The following is a 17080-nucleotide window of genomic DNA, read 5'->3' as shown; positions in this document are numbered from 1 at the left end:
AGCTTTCTAGGTGGCATGAGGGTGAGCCAGGGCACTGAGGGCACCCATAATAACTTCACCGTCCACCACCTAAAATGGGGTCTAAGGTCGAAGACCAATAGGCACTGACTTGGCGGATCAAGATCGCCGACTCTTCGCTCCGACTCCAATGCTTCAACATCCATTCATCTTATCGTCGCTGGCCGATGTGACTCAGTGAGAACTTCGTTGTAGGAACGACTTCTGCAATTCCGCCGCAGCAATGCAGGCTCTGGGCGCGTCGCCGTTCTTCCTCTGCTCGGCGCTCGAGGGGACCATGGCTGCCTCGACGAACTCCGCACCGCATCTACTGCGATCCTCGTCCATTGCACTAAGTAAACGATTGTTATCGAGCAGCAATCGTCAGCTTTCCTCTTCTGAATTCCATCGCTCCGACTTTGCCAACCAGCCGTTCACTGGCTCCTACGAACCTGGAACGCCTACGAGTGGCCCACTCGGAGGCGCATCCATCTATGGCACGCCACGACTCACACCGAAAATGCTCAAGCAGCATCTCGACCAATTCGTGGTCGGCCAGGAGCGGGCCAAGAAGGTCCTTAGCGTTGCAGTATTCAATCACTATCAAAGGATACAAGAGTTGCAGAGAAGAGAAGAGGAGGAAGAAGAGCTGATGGCCCGGCGAGAGAGAAGGGAGCGCCATCCTGTTGAGGACGAATTCCCTGGTCAACAATCGACGATTCGCATGGGCGGAGGCCAGCCACCAGCATTCGATCCCCGAACGAGTGGTACACCGTTAGTGGACACAAGTCCATTGACGTTGGAGAAGTCAAACATATTGCTTTTGGGCCCAAGTGGTGTAGGGAAAACGTTGATGGCTAAGACATTAGCACGTGTGTTGTCAGTGCCTTTCTCGATGTCCGACTGTACCCCATTCACTCAGGCTGGATATATCGGCGAGGATGCTGAAGTCTGTGTACACCGATTGCTGGCTGCGTCAAATTATGATGTTGAACGAGCCGAAAAAGGTATAATATGTCTTGACGAAGTCGACAAAATTGCGACGGCAAAGGTCAGTCATGGTAAAGATGTCTCCGGGGAAGGTGTACAGCAAGCATTGTTGAAGATCATCGAAGGTACAACCATTCAGATACAAGCAAAGCCCGAACGAAATGCACCACGAGCTGGTGGGCAGTCCCAATCATATCCGACCAACAGCCCGTTAGGTGCTGGTTATTCTGCTGGCTCGACAGGCGCTGCAGCAACTCCCGCCAAAGGTGACGTCTACAATGTCAGGACTGACAACATTCTTTTCATATTCAGTGGAGCCTTCGTCGGGCTCCAGAAGCATATCATGGACCGTCTGATGAAAGGAAGTATCGGATTTGGAGCCAGCGTCCGTTCGAGCTCCAACCTGCACTCGTATGCTCGTGACCAGAAATCAACGAGCCATGCTCCAGTGCCGATACTGCCCGGCTCCCAGGAGGAGGAACTATATAAAAAGCATTTGCCATTTTTCACCCCTACTGCGGCACCTGAACAAGCATCACCCGATGGAAATCCAATCGAACCGAATTACTTCAACCCGCTAGATCTGGTCATACCGGCCGACCTGCAGTCTTATGGCTTCATTCCCGAGCTTGTTGGCCGTATACCTACAGCTGCCGCTTTGGCTGCCCTTACACATCCGTTGCTACTGCGCATCCTCACCGAACCTCGCAACAGCCTTGTAGCCCAGTACGTTACACTATTCTCGCTTTCGGGTATAGAACTGCGTTTCACCACACCGGCTTTGCATGCTATCGCCTCGAACGCGCTCACAATGGGGACAGGAGCACGTGCTTTGCGTACTGAGATGGAAACCATTCTTGGCGATGCCATGTTTGAGGTACCGGGAAGCAGCGTGAAGTATGTTCTTGTCACAGAGCGTGTAGCTAAACGACAGGAGGGCGCTGTCTACTTTGGCAGGGGTCAAGGTGGAAAGTTTCATGCCATGATTGCTCAAGAAGAGGGCGATTGGGAGGACAAGCAGAAGCGGAAAGAGGACGGACGCAAAGCGGAGAGAATGACTGCTAGCTTTGAGGACTGGAGGACGAAATCGACTATTGCGGCTGGAAGCGGAGGTTGAAAGCCTGCTGTATTGGACATTGATGATTATGATGATTGACGACGAATGAACACATGGGAGCAATCTGGGGAAACTGCCTGCGTATTTTACAATTGCCGATGGCCGATACCACAACATCAGCAATGACAGAGCAGCTTCGCCTTGCTCCTTGGCGACGAACATCCTTCAGACTGAGGGAGGGCTCCCCTTCTCGCTGCTTCGCCAAAGATATCGAACTCTTCCTGTTCTGGTCGTCAAAAGTGTCGACATCTATATTGTACGATTCACATTTTGCTCTCAATCAGGAGTTATCTCGCCCCAACCCCGAGACTGCCGACGGTGTGACCTGACTGGAATACTTGATCACGATACGCATGAAGCATAGGGTTAAAAATTCGAAATCTTTCCTAGAGAGAGAATCTGCTACACCCGTCAGACTACGTCAGACTTGGGTGGCACGGATTTTGCTCGTCATGATGTCGGTTCAAGTCGTGCTCTTGGTATAGGCGCCTTTTTTGAGCGAGTCCGTTGGCAGCGAGCGGTGTGGCAGGGTGTGGCAGAAATATACGAAGTTTATAGGACAAACAAACAATGGCATGAGGCGGCCAACCGTCCATGTATGCAGAAACAAGTCCACAACTTACCCGGGAACCAAACGGCGGTCATGAATGATGATAGCTACTGCCGTCAATATATAAGTTCCTACGGTTGCCCAGACTGTGAGACCCTGGTATACTAGGACAGGCTTAACAGGTGACGTCCCTCCGTGAAGAATGTCGATCAGCCGTGTCTGGGATGCTCTGCACTGCTATTGTATCAATACCCACGTGTAACAAAGTAATACTATGTTTGCCAAAAGCTTCCTGCAACTCGGTGGTAGAAATGAGGCTGTACAGAAAAGGGGGCCGTTCCGAATGTGGGCCGTTTGGCCGTTTGCCGCATCTTCGCCGAGTGGCCGAAAAGGGAGACATTCTTCGACCTGCAGTAAGATGGCTTAACCACTCTTTCTGCATTGCTTGCCTGTTTGCTACATCTGCGTTTTTCTATTTTTAATCTTGACAACAGACGCGCTGGTCGCTACTCAGTTGTTTTTTTATATCCGTTTGCTTCGCTCTGCCAAAAAGTACAAAAGTCGGCGTTCTCGTATACCATCTCCTCCGCACACGACACAGCTGCGCACCATGGAACCCGTACCTGGTCAACAACGGACGAAGGTTCTACGAGTCCTCTTCATATCTCTGTTACTCGACTTGGTCAGTGCACACTCATGAAGAGACTGAGACTGGCTACTGACCAAGATAGATCTCGTTCACGTTCATTCTGCCGCTCTTCCCTTCTCTCCTCACGTTCTATCGCAGTCTGGAAACTCACCCCTCGTCGGCGCTTAATCGCATACTCCATTACCTGAACGCATACAAGCAATCGTTCGCTGTTCCGATCAATGAGAAATACGATATTGTACTCTTGGGCGGCGCACTTGGCTCCTTGTTCTCATTCCTCCAGGCCATCGCCAGCCCCATCATTGGTCGCGCATCGGATAAATATGGCAGAAGAACAGCGCTGTTATGGAGCATGTGCGGGAACATCGCAAGCGTAGCACTATGGTGTGTTGCCGTAGACTTCAGGACGTTCCTGCTGAGCAGGATCGTCGGCGGTCTGAGCGAAGGCAACGTCCAGCTCGCTACGGCCATTGCGACGGATATCAGTACGGACGAGCAACGGGGATCTACTATGGCTCTTGTCGGAGCTTGCTTCAGCGTCGCATTCACTTTCGGGCCGGCACTGGGAGCGGCCCTGGCTAGTGTCACCACAGTCATCGCTAATCCTTTCGCAACGGCGGCGGGGTTCTCCCTTTTGTTGATTGTCGTTGAGACGCTGTACTTGTACTACGCTCTCCCGGAGACACGGCCGGCGAAGCCATCTACGTCAACCAAGTCCGCAGCTGGCGCCATAATTCTCAAGCATACCAACAGACCGGCACTCCTGAACGCCATACACTTCTTCTTCCTCCTGCCCTTCTCCGGCCTGGAATTCTCGCTGCCATTTTTGATTACATCCGTACTCTATCCGGATCACCCTTCGCCTTCCAAACTGAATGGGAGACTCCTCGGTTTCGTCGGGTTGATCGCCTCTTTACTCCAAGGCTCGGTGGTGCGGCGTCTTCCTCCACTGACTGTGGTGAAGGTGGGTATGGTATCTTGTACTATAGCATTCTTTTTGCTTTCCAGGGTTGAGGATTCAACAGGCTTGTATTGCGCTGGCGCTTTACTTGCAGTCACTTCGGCTACAGTTGTGACGGGTTTGAATAGTCTCGGGAGCTTCGAAGCCAAGGAGAGCAATAGGGGCGAAGTCCTTGGGTCGTTGAGAAGTTGGGGACAGTTTGGAAGAGCACTGGGGCCTATTGTGTTCTGCAGTCTCTTTTGGTGGGTTGGTCGTGAGACTGTTTATGTCGTGGGCGGTTGTTGTATGCTGGGAGTCACGACGGCGCTGTTCACGCTGTTAAAGGCACCTAAGATTGAACAGAAAAGGTCTTGAATAGGAATACTTCTTGAAAAGTTGGATGGGAATGGGAGCGTTGGATGTATCAGAGGTCAGGAGCACAGAATCATCCAATACACGGATCTGAAGAATCACTTCCTAATCAGGCCAATTCTGCATTCTGCACTGCCGGTAGTCTCGGTGACAATCCTGTATACCTGTAGTGACGGTAGTCCATGTGACAATTCTGTATGATTCTGTAGCAGAATAATTCTGTATATCTGTAGTGACGGTAGTCTAGGTGACAATTCTCTATGATTCTGTAGCAGAATAATTCTGTATATCTGTAGTGCCGGTAGTCCGGGTTCTGGCATTCTGTATTCTTGGCGTCGGTAGTCTGGGTAGCATCTCGATCCATGATGATGTTATGACCTCCTTTTCGAGTCATACGCCCAGACATTTCGACTGGCCCGGTAGCAGTGGGTAACGCTGCCACCGTCGCATGAGAGAATCGCGGACAGGACAAGCCAGGCCGGGAGGGCGTAAGCAACATACCATCCTCTCATCCAATATACGTGCCAAGCCGGCCAAACTCCTCCTCCGTCCTAAGTCTCTCCATGTCCTCCCCCCTCAGACATACTCCCACCGCGATCTCACCACCCAGCGCCTTCGGTAGGAAATACACCAGTCCCTCCCTGGCGCCCTGGGTGAACCGCGGTCTCCGCACGGCACTTGGCTTGCCGAAACCAAAGTCAAGATCGTAGCACTTCTCCTTGGCCCAAGAACTCAGCCGCACGTCAAGCTTGGGCACGCTCGAGGTCGCGAACGCCGCCATGTCCTTACCGCCTTTGATTCGAGTTGCTTGCAGCCTCGTCTGATGGCTCACTGTCGGGCCGTTGAGGGCCGAGCGAAGGCGGAGCGCGACAGAACCTACTGATTCCTGTACCAAAACATCGACAGGCGACGTGTGCACGGTCGAATGTGTGACAAAGCCTGGGTATGTGGGAGGGATGGACAAGCAGCGCCGCATGTCGACGTTTCGGGAGAGTGTTGAGGCGCGGCTTTGCTGGTCGGCCAAGTGTGCCATGCGTGCTCTGCATATTGACTGCCATGTGAACGCGCTCAGAACGTCGTCTGTCGAAACGAAGTTGTCTGCCGGGACTGCCTCCGTGGCGAGAGCTTTGAGGGCCGCAAGTGAGTTGGCAGAGAAGATAAAGTACGCCCACACCAGATGTTCTGGCGATCCAGGTTGCTTTGATTGTCCTTGTGATACAGTCTTTTTAGTATGCTTGGGCAACTCGTCATCACTGTCATCGTCGAGGATATCGATGATGGTCTTGCGATCCAGATTGCCAATGGCAATTTCTGAGGGTGTAAAGGGTTCATCGCGGCAAGCTTTTGCGAAAAGTCGCATGATTTGGGATTGACCAGCCATATCCATTGACCCGTGCTGGGCGTTAAAAGTGAGGAGAAGACCTCCTTTGATGAAGTTGGCTTGGATTAGAAACACTGGCAGCCCTGAAGTGCTCGTGTCGGAGTCTGCGAGTGTCCTGTGAGGTGCAATGATGTCCTCATTGAGCATGCTGAATGGGAAACTGGATCTGCTGAGGATGTCCCATGTAGGGAAGTCGGGGTCATTCCTCAAGTCTTTGACAACAAGAGCCAAGGAGTCCTGAGACTGGCGGATCTTGAATGCACCATTATCGCTGACGACGATTCCTGCGACCCATGGGAAACTCGCAGTCAGCCGATCAATCCCTCTCTTCAGGTTGTTGATGATCTTTGACTCAAGCAAGGGGGAGTCATTGGGAAGTCCGAAACATAACGTGACTTGAGTGTACAACCGATTGAGCCGGGGTTGTTGTGCCAGGACGTCAAGCTCAATATCTAACAGTTTGCCGCTCTCGTTGCCGGCTCCTGAATCCATCTTTAGGGACGATTATCAATCACAAACCCTGCTTTACATCGATACAGACGCGTCGGCTGCCATGTCCCAAAAGGAACCGCGAGCAGTACAAACCCGGCACAAAACTCACATGGCACACAAGTTTTGAACCTCTCCGACGGGTTTCCTCATGGGTTTGTTTGGGGCCTTCCGCGCCTCTTTCGACCGGGCCGGCGACGGCACCGGCCGCAGAGGGCTCGAGGCTATTTCAACTTCTGGAAAGACCACTTCGTCTGTGAAGCGACGGTGTCTAAGCTTCCCAGCGTACGTGATATTGCATGGACGCGCAGCTCGAAAAGGTATCACTTTATATATGCTTGAGAAGCAGCTGATGAGGGCCCCCAGATGATGGAGTTTGCGTTTCGCATCGGGCTCTCGGCGCTTGATACTCCGTCCACTGCACTGCAGGTATGCAAGTCATCCTGTCAGACGTCATTAAGCCGGTAGCAGCTCATCAACGTTGAAGGCCGTGGAGTTCTTAGGGAAAGATGTCAGACAGTCCAGAATGTCCATATTGTCTCACAGCCTCCGTCCGGCCTCAATCCGCAATTCAGGTCATTTTTAACATCGTGACATCCATCATACCGAAAATATCTCAAGCAATGTTCCTCACAATGTTACCGCAGCGGGCCGAGAGGAATATCCGCATTCTCAGTATTCCGTACTTGTACCTGAACGCAATCCTGAACTCAGTCAGAGGTCGGACCACGGACTTTGCAGAAGACCCATTGAATTGTGAACCTTCAAGGATCTACAACGGTATGTATGACGATATGACGGAGTCATCAACAACGGCATTTCCGGGTGCACAAGCAGATCCAGCAAGAGGCATGTGCCATACTCAGCATATAAACCACATAGGTGTTTAACTATGCGAGAGGTATGCTCTTGTGTAGTATCTTCACCCTTTACCTCCTCAGTTCCCATATCATTACCGCCAAAATGCATGTCCAATACCTTCTCTCCACTATCGCCCAAGTGGCAGCCCTCCTCGTCGGCTTCATGGCTACAGCAGCTGGCGTCCGTGGCATCCTCAAGCCCAACGACTTCGCAACCTCGTTCGGTCTTCCCTCGACAAGATCTCCAGCGTGGCTGTCCCAGCACGGCTCGGATTCCACGTCAGAGAAAGACACAGAACGACCAGCAACGCCGACATCGACATCTGAGACTCAGTCGGAGAATCCGTTCATAGCAGTTGTTGGAGTGCGCAACATCGCTCTGGGTCTGTCACTGCTTGTCTTCACACTGCTGCGGAACAAACAAACGACGGGCATCTTGCTTCTTTGCAACCAAGTATCAATGATTGGGGATACAATCATTACTCAACGTAAGGGTACGCCAGGATCATCGACGCATCATATTGTCGCTGGCGTTGTATTCGCATTGCTGGGAGGGTATATGGCGATGTCGAAGTAGGAGCATTACGTTGACGAGTTATGAATGGCATGATGGCATTACAAGGCGTTCCAAAACAGCAGGATAGGTGGCAACATAGATATGGTTCATGTATAATGTTTTGTCATTGAGACGCGCGAAAATGAGCGCTCGAGAAGCTGAGGACTTCAATCCGGTCATGAACTTCCTGGACACCGTGCATGCAGACCGTTGTACCCGAACACCGACCGCTCATTGTAAACGCCACCCAATTCTTTCCGTACCCATCATCAAGTCGAACGGTCTTCCGGAGAACTCACTCTTCCTCCAGACCCATCAACCTCCGCTCCGCATAGTCTCTGATCTTGTCCTCAAGCACAGCCCGATTCCATCTACCCGCAACTTTAGCAGCAGCCTCCAGCATCTTTCCGCTTCTGTCTTTCAGCAAGCCCACAATCTCCAAAGCTTTCATTCCCCGATCGTCACCCTCGCGACATTCAACCGCCAGCAACTGCAGCAGGATCTTGTCGACGTCAATCTCACGCTTCATGACCTCCGTCTTCTGTGCATGACCAGCCCGATCGCCGAGACCCTGAACCAAATCATCCACAAGTCCAAGCAAGACCGACGACCGCACGAACGCCTCTTCCAACCTGACCGCAGCAGCTGCATTTGTCTCTTCGTCCTCATCATCACCCTTCTCCACAGGTCGCGCCACGGGGATATGGAAATCGAACTCCGTCAGCAGCGGACGTGGGAAGTACGGACTCTTGTCCCCGCCCTTCAGAATGATGCAATGGAACCTTTCCGCAGCAACAGCGACAGGCCAGTACGTCTCCTCCTTCTTGCCATCCTTCAACCTGTCGAGCAACCTCGTGTCAAGTAGCGGCACCCACTTCGCCTGGCCTGGTGTCCGCCAGTGCATCAGCGTCAACAGTACGCCGTTACTGTCGTAAATGCAAGGGTCACCGGCGTCGCTCCAGAAGACCGTCTTCAAACTGACTTCCTCCTCCTCCGAATCAGGACGCAAAGTGCCCAACGCGAGGACATCCTCGTTCTGGCAATTCTCGTCCCGTTTCACATCGTCTATGCTGTACATCAACTGCGTGCAGCCGTCGGCTCCCACAGGACCATTTCCGACTGTCATGACATAGTCGTCCCAAGCGGCACAAGTAACGGCTGGACAACTCTTCATTCGCCATAATCGTACTGCCGTACCGAATAGTGTCCATACTCGCACGTAGTTCTTGTTGGTGACTGCGACGATATACCTGTCGCTGAGGGCGATGCAGTTTGCTTCTTCGCCTTCCGGCAGAGTGATGCGGGAGTCGGGTCGTGTTGTCCAAGTCTCGTGAGGTCGATAGAAGATCACTGCCGGTTGATCATCTTTGGCGGGACATGAAAAGAGTGTGCCATTTTTGTTGAGACATGCTTTGTCGTAGAGGAAGGAATCTGTAAAGTGGAAATCTCGGTACTCCTCGCGGTCGTAAAACTGGACCGTGACGGTGTTGTGTGTGTCTTGGTCGACCGTCCATACGAATCCAATCAGATTCAGACAGAGGTACTTTCGATTCCCCCGCCACGGGGTGGCGCCGGGCTGAAAAGGTTCATGGACCTGAGGCTGCCACAGCTCCTGCTTGTTGCGTTTGGCGGGAAAGCCTTTCACAGCACCGAGATGGCCGTTTGGTCTTTTGCCATTCTCGTTGATGTACCCGGCACCGTCATCGTCCTCAATCCAGTCATACTCGTCTTCAGGACCAAGCAGCTGGTCTAAGCTGTCGGGTGTACCAGCTCGTTTTCCCTGACCGTTTACGAGCGGTTTCCGGCCATTCACAGCTGCAGCCTTGTCCTCCAGAGGGTCGTGAAAGAAGGGTGCTCTTACTGGCGGACCATTCAGCAATTTAACATGTGCTTCGTCCTTGAGGAAGTTAGGAATGATAAAGAGCTCGCCCTGCGACGTTGTCCAGTTAAAGATGTTCTCTCCACCACTTTGCCAGGCGATATTGGTAATCTTTTCGTAGTTGAATTGTCTCAATATGTCTTGCGTTTTGGTCTCCCATATAATAAGTTGATCATCTGCACTTGCACTTGCCAACAGGGCACCATTGGGTGACCAAGCCAGAGATGTGATGTCCGCATTGTGTGCTCCTGAGAATATCCGTTGATGTGCTCCATCCTCCACTGATATGACTTGTATTTCTCTTGTGGGTGTCGCACATGCAAAGGCTCTTCCATCCGGGTGCCACACGCATCTCGAGGTAGCCGCCTCGGCGGTCTCCAGGCGTTTGATGACTCCATCGATGGTTCTGAAAAGGGTAGGCTCGGAAGCAGCCATGGCATAGACGTAGATCAGGCCATTCGTACATGAGGCAGCGAGATAATTTCCCGTGGGATCGTATGTAATATGCTTGATTGGCTTCGGGTGGTCTCGTAGGATCGTGATCTGTTCAATGTCATGTCGGTTGACAATCTTGATCTCGAGTTCACTGGCAAAGTCAGACATAGGCCGTGGTGGGTTTGCGTCAGACTTACTCGCTACAGACAGCAATCCAGTTCTGGTCCGGAGACAGTGCAATATCTCGAATCGGTAACGTTGTCCTCACAAGTATCTGCTTGAGATCTCCAGATGGTACAGCATATTCGCAGACCGTCCCATCTTCGCATCCTAGAATCACATAATCATTCTGGTGTTTGTCAGTCACAATTTCTCTGTATTGTTTCCGGAGCACATACTCCTGAGGCTGCGGCAAGAGTCTCCTCGTGGGTCTCTGGCAGCAGATCCGGTTCGCCGTTGTCACCGGTTCTGAAGGAGCGGGCGAAGTTCCCTACTCCGGCGACGACCAATCTCTGGCCGTCTGGAGAGTATTGTAGATATGTAGGACCAGGAGGCTGAGCAGGGCGGCCCGGAAACGGGGGTCGTTCAGGCATTGTATCTGTGTGCTATTCTTTTAGGTCGCTGAATGATTCTTCCCAGGTTCCAATGCTTCAAAAGAGTACTACGCAGGCAACTAAAGAGAACGCGCGACGCGTGCCAGACGACGCGTTCCCCGCATCGAAGGGAGCCTCGTGCGGGGAGAAATTCATATTGCGAGGCTCAATATTCACTATGCCGCCATCTTCAGACTACCGACGGAGCCTGTTTCCAGAAAAACGGGCACCGTCTGAAAGGCCGCACGTCGAAGACACAAGTTCGAGGTCAAGCTGGTTGACAACAGTCGACGCCTCGACTGCAAGATAGCAGCACCGTACGGTAAAGCTGATGGCCTTCCACAGGCTAGAGGCCATTGTTGTATCGTTGTGTGTGAAGGACTCTGGGATGACAACAAGAATGGCAATTACTTGAACCTGGTGAGCTACATCGGTCAGACTGTGCCACTTTTTCTGGAAATAGGCTTGCGACATTCTATCACCAGCGCACGTCCCGTACCGAAATGGTCTCGATCACCTCCAAGCAGACTTCATGATCACCACCAAGTAGCACTCTGCAACCACCCTGGGTGTCCTTGTGAGAAGCATATCAGGGTAAAGTATGCAGCCGGACTCTTCCAAACGATAATCCACATCCTCAATGCTCTGCTGTACAAGATGTTGCAAGAAGCTAAAAGCTCGTTCGGAGACTTATCAAGTGATACAGTCAGCATCATATATGGCCATCTTTGACACGACCAGATGCAACTGTTATTCAGACCTCATACCCATAAGGTCTTCGAGCTCGAACAAGTCGTATGCACGAGCTCCTTCTTTCGCAGTATATGAACTTCCAACATGAATTTCCGGCGACAAAGGACGCTGGCATAGAGAAGGAGGCGACATGGAGGCTTAGACACAGTGCTCTCAATCGAAGCACTTCCACGTAGAGACGATAATGGTGCTCTGTACATTGTACAAACTGTAATACAATCTGCACCTTCGGAACAATTTGGAGTCGTCGCAGTCACTTCACACTGGAATTGAACCCAGACTTGACCACAAGTCCTAAGGCAGTCGAACGTTGTTCGCTTTCAGGTGTGTGGGAGAGGCCTGTTCCCAGTAAACGAGGTTTTGCACCAAATACCCCTCGATGGCACACTCGGCGGACACGGACTTTCTTCCAAGGCCCAGTCCAAGATCACAAGAGTGGGTGGTTGCTCCTTGAATAGGACGAGAACACGACCGTACATGGTTGGTACTTGCATGACCACAGCCCTTGGTACAAGTTCGCCCATCTTCGATGGTTTGAAAATTGCTTTCTCAGAAATCCATCTCAAGCCTCAGGTTTCGGGCGGAGTGGTGGTTGGCGGCTGCTGCGGCGGGTACAAGCATTGCCGGACATGTGAGATGACATCCTGAACATACTCTCGTCCTTGAGGAAGGACACCATCCATGTGCATGAACGGATGTGGAACGCCTCTGAATCTTCTCGTGACGATCTTATTACCTGCTTCTTCGACCTTTCTGGCATAAGCTTCAGCCTCATCTCTTAGTGGATCGACCTCTGCGGTCGCAAGGTAAGTCAAGGGCGCGAGCTTCGTAAAGTCTGGAGCATTCATGGCGTCGGCGAACCAGGAAATATCTCGCTTCTGTTCTTTGGGTTTGGTGCCAGGGTGTAGGCTGGACAGAGATATCCACTTGAAAGTGTCAAACCACTTCAACTTCTCCCAGTTGAGGAGTGGCGCAAATTCGGCCTCTCGCATACTAGGCCAGGGGCTCATTTCTGGTGTTGCATATTTGCGCACGTCGCTGATGGTGGGTGTTCCAACGATGACACCTTTCAGTCTGTCACTAAAGCCGGCATCCCTGTATAGATGATTCAGGATAAGGGCAATCGTTGCGCCAGATGATTCTCCTCCGAAGGTGATGTTGTTCGCATCGATGCAAAAGGTTTTATGGTTCGTCAGGATATGCGCCACGGCTGAGAGACCGTCCATGATTCCGATCGGGAAGGGATACTCTGGGATCAAGCGGTATTCGACGTCTATTACACAGCAGGGGACGGAGGCGCATATGTGATGGCAAATGTGTGCGTCGGTCTCGAGATCACCCACAGCCCAGCCTGCGCATGTCAGTCCGAGCAAGACATACAAAACATAGCATGCATACCTCCACCATGAAAATTGAAATGTACCGGCCATACTTTGCGCTGGCCTGGCTCTTCTCCTGGTGGTACATAGACTCTTACACTGATGTCGCCTGGATATTTGTCCCAACCCGGCACTTGAGTCTCACCGATGCCACCTACGCCTGTCGCTGGGGCCGTCGCATACGAATACAGGGCCGAATAGTTATGACGAACGACGTTGAGGTCTGTCGACATAGGAGGCCCATTCGCGATGTAGGCATCGTACAATTTGACAAAGGCAGGATCGAGTCGATCGACCACCGAAGGATGAATAGGATTATGCAGAGGAATTGTGGGCGGTTGAGAGCCGTCATGGGCGACATCGTGCATGTGAAGATCGTGCGAGTTCATCTTAATGGAGGGCTAACAGCATGGTCTAGCACCAGTTCTGCCAGACCCCGTCCGGGCCTTGAAGGTCAGTGAGAATACCAAGAAGGCAGAGGCGTGACTGAATAATAAAGCAGTCGTTGCTTCATGAGGAGCACGTCCGTCGAAATGACCGCGGCGGCTGCATGCGGAGGGGCAAAAGTCTGGACTTGATGAATGCCGATACAGGCCGGGAAGAGTGCAGACTCGTGTGCCCTAAAGTGCCCCTCGGAGATGATCTGACTGGGCTGGTTCGCAAGCGAGGAACGATGATTGGGCTCAAAGTCCGGTGGAGATCTTGGGGTGGACTATCTTCCAGGTTGTCATCTGGTCGCCTATGATGCGGAGAACCAGTGCTAAAGTGATCCAAAGCCAAAAGTCCGGAGATCTCAAAATCTTCTTACAACCACTGTGTCTGTCTCATACCTCTCCTTGTTCCGGACATACTTGTACAACCACAAAAATGCCTGATATAGGCAGCAGAACCATGGTCCTCAGCTTCTCGCACAAGGTGACAAGGACCTCCAGCATTGACAACCAGCTCGCATTGCAGGAGCCTGAAAGCATGTCAGACAGATACGGGATGATCAGCACTCGCGAATCATGTTCACCTGGGATCAAAGATGCGAAAGGATTCTGAGTGATGACCAGGCTGACATATCTTCTCGTACCTGACGATTGATTCTCCTCCACTTCAACCCCTTCTGAAACCAGAAGTCATCGATGTCCCCATCAAGATCGATCTCACCCATGTGCGATAGTTCGGTGCAAGATCGCATGGAATGTCCTATGCATTGTGACTGGTCCATGTTTGACGACAGCTGACCTCAGGTCCTGCCTCCTCAGGTTGGATCTCATTATTTCTCACTCAGTTGCGAGGCCTCCCAATCAACCTTTGACTGCAACCAGCCAACTAACACTTTGAGATTAGCACTTCGTTATCGATGTTGCCGTTGTCCCCGAGTGGGTTTCCATCACCGTCGGTCAATCCTTCGTCCTGAGAACGGTCGCCGCTTCAATGCCAGTCACAACTCCATCAGCCCTTCACCGAGTTCGACTTGTTCTCGTCACTCTTCGGGCACCTCCTCTGCGATGCTTTGGGCCGATCGAGCTTTCTCCCCACCTCTCCCAGTCCCTATACTTCTCGTTCTGCTTATCCCTCCACCAGCCATCATTGCAGTCATACCCAGCAACCTCTTCAGACACCGGGGTCTGTCGACTCAACGACCCACAATAACTGTCTTCCTTGTACCACCATCCCTCTATCGGCTCGTTTTCCCACGCTTCGGTGGCTAGTGGGGACAAGCCATCAAGTCGCAACGCCTTACAGGTCTGGATGATCAGGTTGATCTCTGCCGGAGTGTAACGCTCGGTTTTCGCCTTGCGGGAGAGTGATTTTGCGAGATCTGCGGCGTGTGTTTCATGGTGTTTGGGTATCTTCTTTGTGCGAACTGTCGCCTCATGAAGCTGCATGATGAGTTTGCATGTGCTGCCCTTGACTAGAAGCCCAGGTGGGGAAGACGTAACGAGATAAGGTGGGTAGGCGTCCATTTTGATGTCAACACTTCTGATCTGTGTCTCGGTTGTTTTCGCGAAATTTTGTAAACGTGTGTTGCTGTTGGCTCCCATGTCCCTCTTCTTTCCGTTTCCTTTCCTACTCTTGCGTATGTAAAGCTGCGATCGAGTATGGCAAATCCTTCCACGAGACCCATCAGTGGCCGGTACACCAACAATTCCAAATTTCACTGTCATGTCGGAAGATAAAACCTTTCAACAAGTTGGAATAGATGTGGTCGGGCGGTGTAGTGGTACTGGCAGAATGAATGTATCACTGGTTCCTGATGCATAGACGTTTAGCATGTTTCGATCTGGAAATTCTTACCAATGCAAGGCAGGAAGACGAAGCGCGGTCATTCACCAACAGAGATGCATCAACAGCTGGAGTTCACTTCAATTCACTTCGAAGGTGTTTCGTAACTTCTCTAGGCATTTACAAAGTGTTCACAGCGACCGCAGTCGGCAGTGACATACATAAAGACAAGGGTATGCGTACCATCTCACGGACTTCACAACACCCGAATAATCCTCGTTCACTGATCGCCGTTCACGGCCCCATTGGTCTTTGCATGCTCCCTCTCCTCTGGCAGTGTCAACGATTTTTGCGGTTTCATGCCCAACAACCCTGTTGCATCGACTAGACGCGCATTTGGGTTCAACTCCAGACCAAAGCCAGGCTTGTCCAAAACGCTGACGTCTAGATAGCCTTTGGTCGGGATTGGCTCGTTCAAGAAGAGATCACCAAAGACAGGAAGCACACTCTTTCCATCCGGACTGTTGGCAAGGTACTCCTGGAACGGCGAGTTATGCTGGCTGACAACAAAGTGATATGAATATGGCCCTGAAGCGTGTGGAATTACCGGCACATCGTATGCTGCTGCCATCGAAGACACTTTGATGAGCTCGGTGAGACCTCCAAGCCACATGACGTCCGGCTGGATAATGTCGACATTGCGGCCTTCGAGAAGCTTGCGGAAGCCATAGCGAGAGTATTCATGTTCCTGAATAGACATCAGCACAGGTAAGGGGTTATGGATAGGTCGAACTTACACCAGTTGTGAATTTTGTATCAGGATGTGCGCGCTTCAACAGTGCGAAGCCATCAAAATCATCTGGCGACAGTACTTCTTCCCACCAATCAATATTGATGTTCTGTCTCTTGGCTTCCGAAACCAGCTCAATGGTATAAGTCACATTCAAGGACATCCAGCAGTCAACTCTCAAGGGAAAGTCAGGACCCACGTCCTCGCGATGCTTCTTCAGGAAAGCGATGTTCTTTTTCAGGCTGTCGGGTTCATCTGGACTGTATGGTAGAGGGACCTTGCCTGCAATGAAGCCCATCTTCTGAGCTGCTGAGGGTTCAGGCCCGGTGCAGTAGAAGTGCAACTTGTCTCTTGTGGCACCACCAATCATTTTGTATACTGGTTCATTCCTGATCTTTCCCAACAAATCCCACAAAGCCAGATCGATGACCGAGATGACTGCCACTGGTAATCCTTTGCGTCCATAAAACATTGACCCCTTGTACATGAGTTCGTACAGATCATTAACGTCTCTGGGGTCGCGATCGAGGAGGAATCTTTCGAAATGTTGTTGAACAAGCCAACACGCCGGCGGGCCCCCGAATCCTGTGGCGAAGCCTTTCGTGCCATCTGTGGCCTCGATCTCGACGCAGAAAGAACCCAGGACATTGATGCCGAAAGAGGTACGTGATTTCCGATAGCGTTCCCATTTGCTCATCGGTGTCGAGATCTTGTTGTCAATCAGCCAGTGACCACCCTCGACATTGTGGTAGTCGCCGCCCGAGCCGACACCTTCAATGACGAAGGTACGAACGGTTTTAATGGTAGGGAAAGATTTGACCGATGCCATGGTCAAGAGTGCCGTTATATATGGTTTCCTATCTCTTGATCTGGCGAACTCCTGCCGAGATTACCTGTCCTGGAAAATGCTGTCGTTTGCAACCGCAGGAGCAGTCGAGGAGGAGTTTCGTTTATCGAGCAACACACTGGGTGCGAGCACGGAAAGGGACGAGCGGGATCGGCCATATTTGTCTGGAGGCAGTACGGCAACACTACAGAGAGTTTCTCGCTGGTCGGTCGAGTTGAAGCCGGCGGCGGAGAAAGGATGCATATGTAAGAGAGGGACCGTGAGTTGGCCGTTGTAACGAATGGAGGAC

The 17080-nt window shown here is 51.7% G+C and overlaps 7 protein-coding genes across 7 annotated transcripts; 3 read left to right on the top strand and 4 right to left on the bottom strand.

Moving 5' to 3' along the window:
* The first annotated feature begins 13 nt into the window (after window positions 1-13).
* EDD37DRAFT_505682 (ATP-dependent Clp protease ATP-binding subunit ClpX) lies at window positions 14-2312 on the top strand. Its single transcript, XM_062813547.1, has one exon. The coding sequence runs from the start codon at window positions 242-244 to the stop codon at window positions 2102-2104; it is 1863 nt and encodes a 620-aa protein (XP_062667991.1). The 5' UTR covers window positions 14-241; the 3' UTR covers window positions 2105-2312.
* A 754-nt stretch (window positions 2313-3066) lies between these two features.
* Window positions 3067-4804, top strand: EDD37DRAFT_637044 (MFS transporter). The gene is made up of 2 exons (XM_062817024.1): window positions 3067-3336; window positions 3386-4804. Exons 1-2 carry the CDS (start codon window positions 3265-3267, stop codon window positions 4616-4618), a joined length of 1305 nt encoding a protein of 434 aa, XP_062667990.1. The 5' UTR covers window positions 3067-3264; the 3' UTR covers window positions 4619-4804.
* A 225-nt stretch (window positions 4805-5029) lies between these two features.
* EDD37DRAFT_505635 (transferase family-domain-containing protein) lies at window positions 5030-6938 on the bottom strand. Its single transcript, XM_062813546.1, has one exon. It carries the CDS (start codon window positions 6486-6488, stop codon window positions 5124-5126), a length of 1365 nt encoding a protein of 454 aa, XP_062667989.1. The 5' UTR covers window positions 6489-6938; the 3' UTR covers window positions 5030-5123.
* A 510-nt stretch (window positions 6939-7448) lies between these two features.
* On the top strand, window positions 7449-7922 carry EDD37DRAFT_611597 (uncharacterized protein; the record flags this gene model as incomplete). Its single annotated transcript, XM_062815296.1, has 1 exon — window positions 7449-7922. One exon carries the CDS (start codon window positions 7449-7451, stop codon window positions 7920-7922), a length of 474 nt encoding a protein of 157 aa, XP_062667988.1.
* A 137-nt stretch (window positions 7923-8059) lies between these two features.
* Window positions 8060-10866, bottom strand: EDD37DRAFT_505627 (chromosome transmission fidelity protein 4). Its single transcript, XM_062813545.1, has 3 exons — window positions 10614-10866; window positions 10413-10564; window positions 8060-10366 (listed from the first exon to the last, which is right to left on the bottom strand). Exons 1-3 carry the CDS (start codon window positions 10806-10808, stop codon window positions 8197-8199), a joined length of 2517 nt encoding a protein of 838 aa, XP_062667987.1. The 5' UTR covers window positions 10809-10866; the 3' UTR covers window positions 8060-8196.
* A 1079-nt stretch (window positions 10867-11945) lies between these two features.
* On the bottom strand, window positions 11946-13545 carry EDD37DRAFT_505624 (triacylglycerol lipase). The gene is made up of 2 exons (XM_062813544.1): window positions 12960-13545; window positions 11946-12912 (listed from the first exon to the last, which is right to left on the bottom strand). Exons 1-2 carry the CDS (start codon window positions 13327-13329, stop codon window positions 12131-12133), a joined length of 1152 nt encoding a protein of 383 aa, XP_062667986.1. The 5' UTR covers window positions 13330-13545; the 3' UTR covers window positions 11946-12130.
* A 1857-nt stretch (window positions 13546-15402) lies between these two features.
* On the bottom strand, window positions 15403-16874 carry EDD37DRAFT_505428 (2-dehydro-3-deoxyphosphogalactonate aldolase). Its single transcript, XM_062813542.1, has 2 exons — window positions 15952-16874; window positions 15403-15902 (listed from the first exon to the last, which is right to left on the bottom strand). The coding sequence occupies exons 1-2, from the start codon at window positions 16771-16773 to the stop codon at window positions 15435-15437; spliced, it is 1290 nt and encodes a 429-aa protein (XP_062667985.1). The 5' UTR covers window positions 16774-16874; the 3' UTR covers window positions 15403-15434.
* Window positions 16875-17080: the final 206 nt, after the last annotated feature.

Source organism: Exophiala viscosa, assembly GCF_022695815.1.
Source record: "Exophiala viscosa unplaced genomic scaffold EDD37scaffold_9, whole genome shotgun sequence".
Taxonomy (NCBI): Eukaryota; Fungi; Ascomycota; class Eurotiomycetes; order Chaetothyriales; family Herpotrichiellaceae; genus Exophiala; species Exophiala viscosa.
Note: the sequence above shows the minus strand (reverse complement) of the source record. Positions and strands in the feature narration are given on the sequence as shown.

What these genes read in the sequence shown, in the direction of transcription:
- EDD37DRAFT_505627 (XM_062813545.1), bottom strand. Translation starts at nt 10,808, where the DNA reads ATGCCTGAACGACCCCCGTTTCCGGGCCGCCCTGCTCAGCCTCCTGGT. An exon ending in CTCTTGCCGCAGCCTCAGGA is followed by an intron (nt 10,565 to 10,613) that starts GTATGTGCTCCG and finishes GACAAACACCAG; the next exon opens with AATGATTATGTGATTCTAGG. An exon ending in TGGATTGCTGTCTGTAGCGA is followed by an intron (nt 10,367 to 10,412) that starts GTAAGTCTGACG and finishes TGACTTTGCCAG; the next exon opens with TGAACTCGAGATCAAGATTG.
- EDD37DRAFT_505682 (XM_062813547.1), top strand. Translation starts at nt 242, where the DNA reads ATGCAGGCTCTGGGCGCGTCGCCGTTCTTCCTCTGCTCGGCGCTCGAG.
- EDD37DRAFT_505635 (XM_062813546.1), bottom strand. Translation starts at nt 6,488, where the DNA reads ATGGATTCAGGAGCCGGCAACGAGAGCGGCAAACTGTTAGATATTGAG.
- EDD37DRAFT_505428 (XM_062813542.1), bottom strand. Translation starts at nt 16,773, where the DNA reads ATGGCATCGGTCAAATCTTTCCCTACCATTAAAACCGTTCGTACCTTC. An exon ending in ATACAAAATTCACAACTGGT is followed by an intron (nt 15,903 to 15,951) that starts GTAAGTTCGACC and finishes ATGTCTATTCAG; the next exon opens with GAACATGAATACTCTCGCTA.
- EDD37DRAFT_637044 (XM_062817024.1), top strand. Translation starts at nt 3,265, where the DNA reads ATGGAACCCGTACCTGGTCAACAACGGACGAAGGTTCTACGAGTCCTC. An exon ending in TATCTCTGTTACTCGACTTG is followed by an intron (nt 3,337 to 3,385) that starts GTCAGTGCACAC and finishes TGACCAAGATAG; the next exon opens with ATCTCGTTCACGTTCATTCT.
- EDD37DRAFT_505624 (XM_062813544.1), bottom strand. Translation starts at nt 13,329, where the DNA reads ATGAACTCGCACGATCTTCACATGCACGATGTCGCCCATGACGGCTCT. An exon ending in TTTCAATTTTCATGGTGGAG is followed by an intron (nt 12,913 to 12,959) that starts GTATGCATGCTA and finishes TGACATGCGCAG; the next exon opens with GCTGGGCTGTGGGTGATCTC.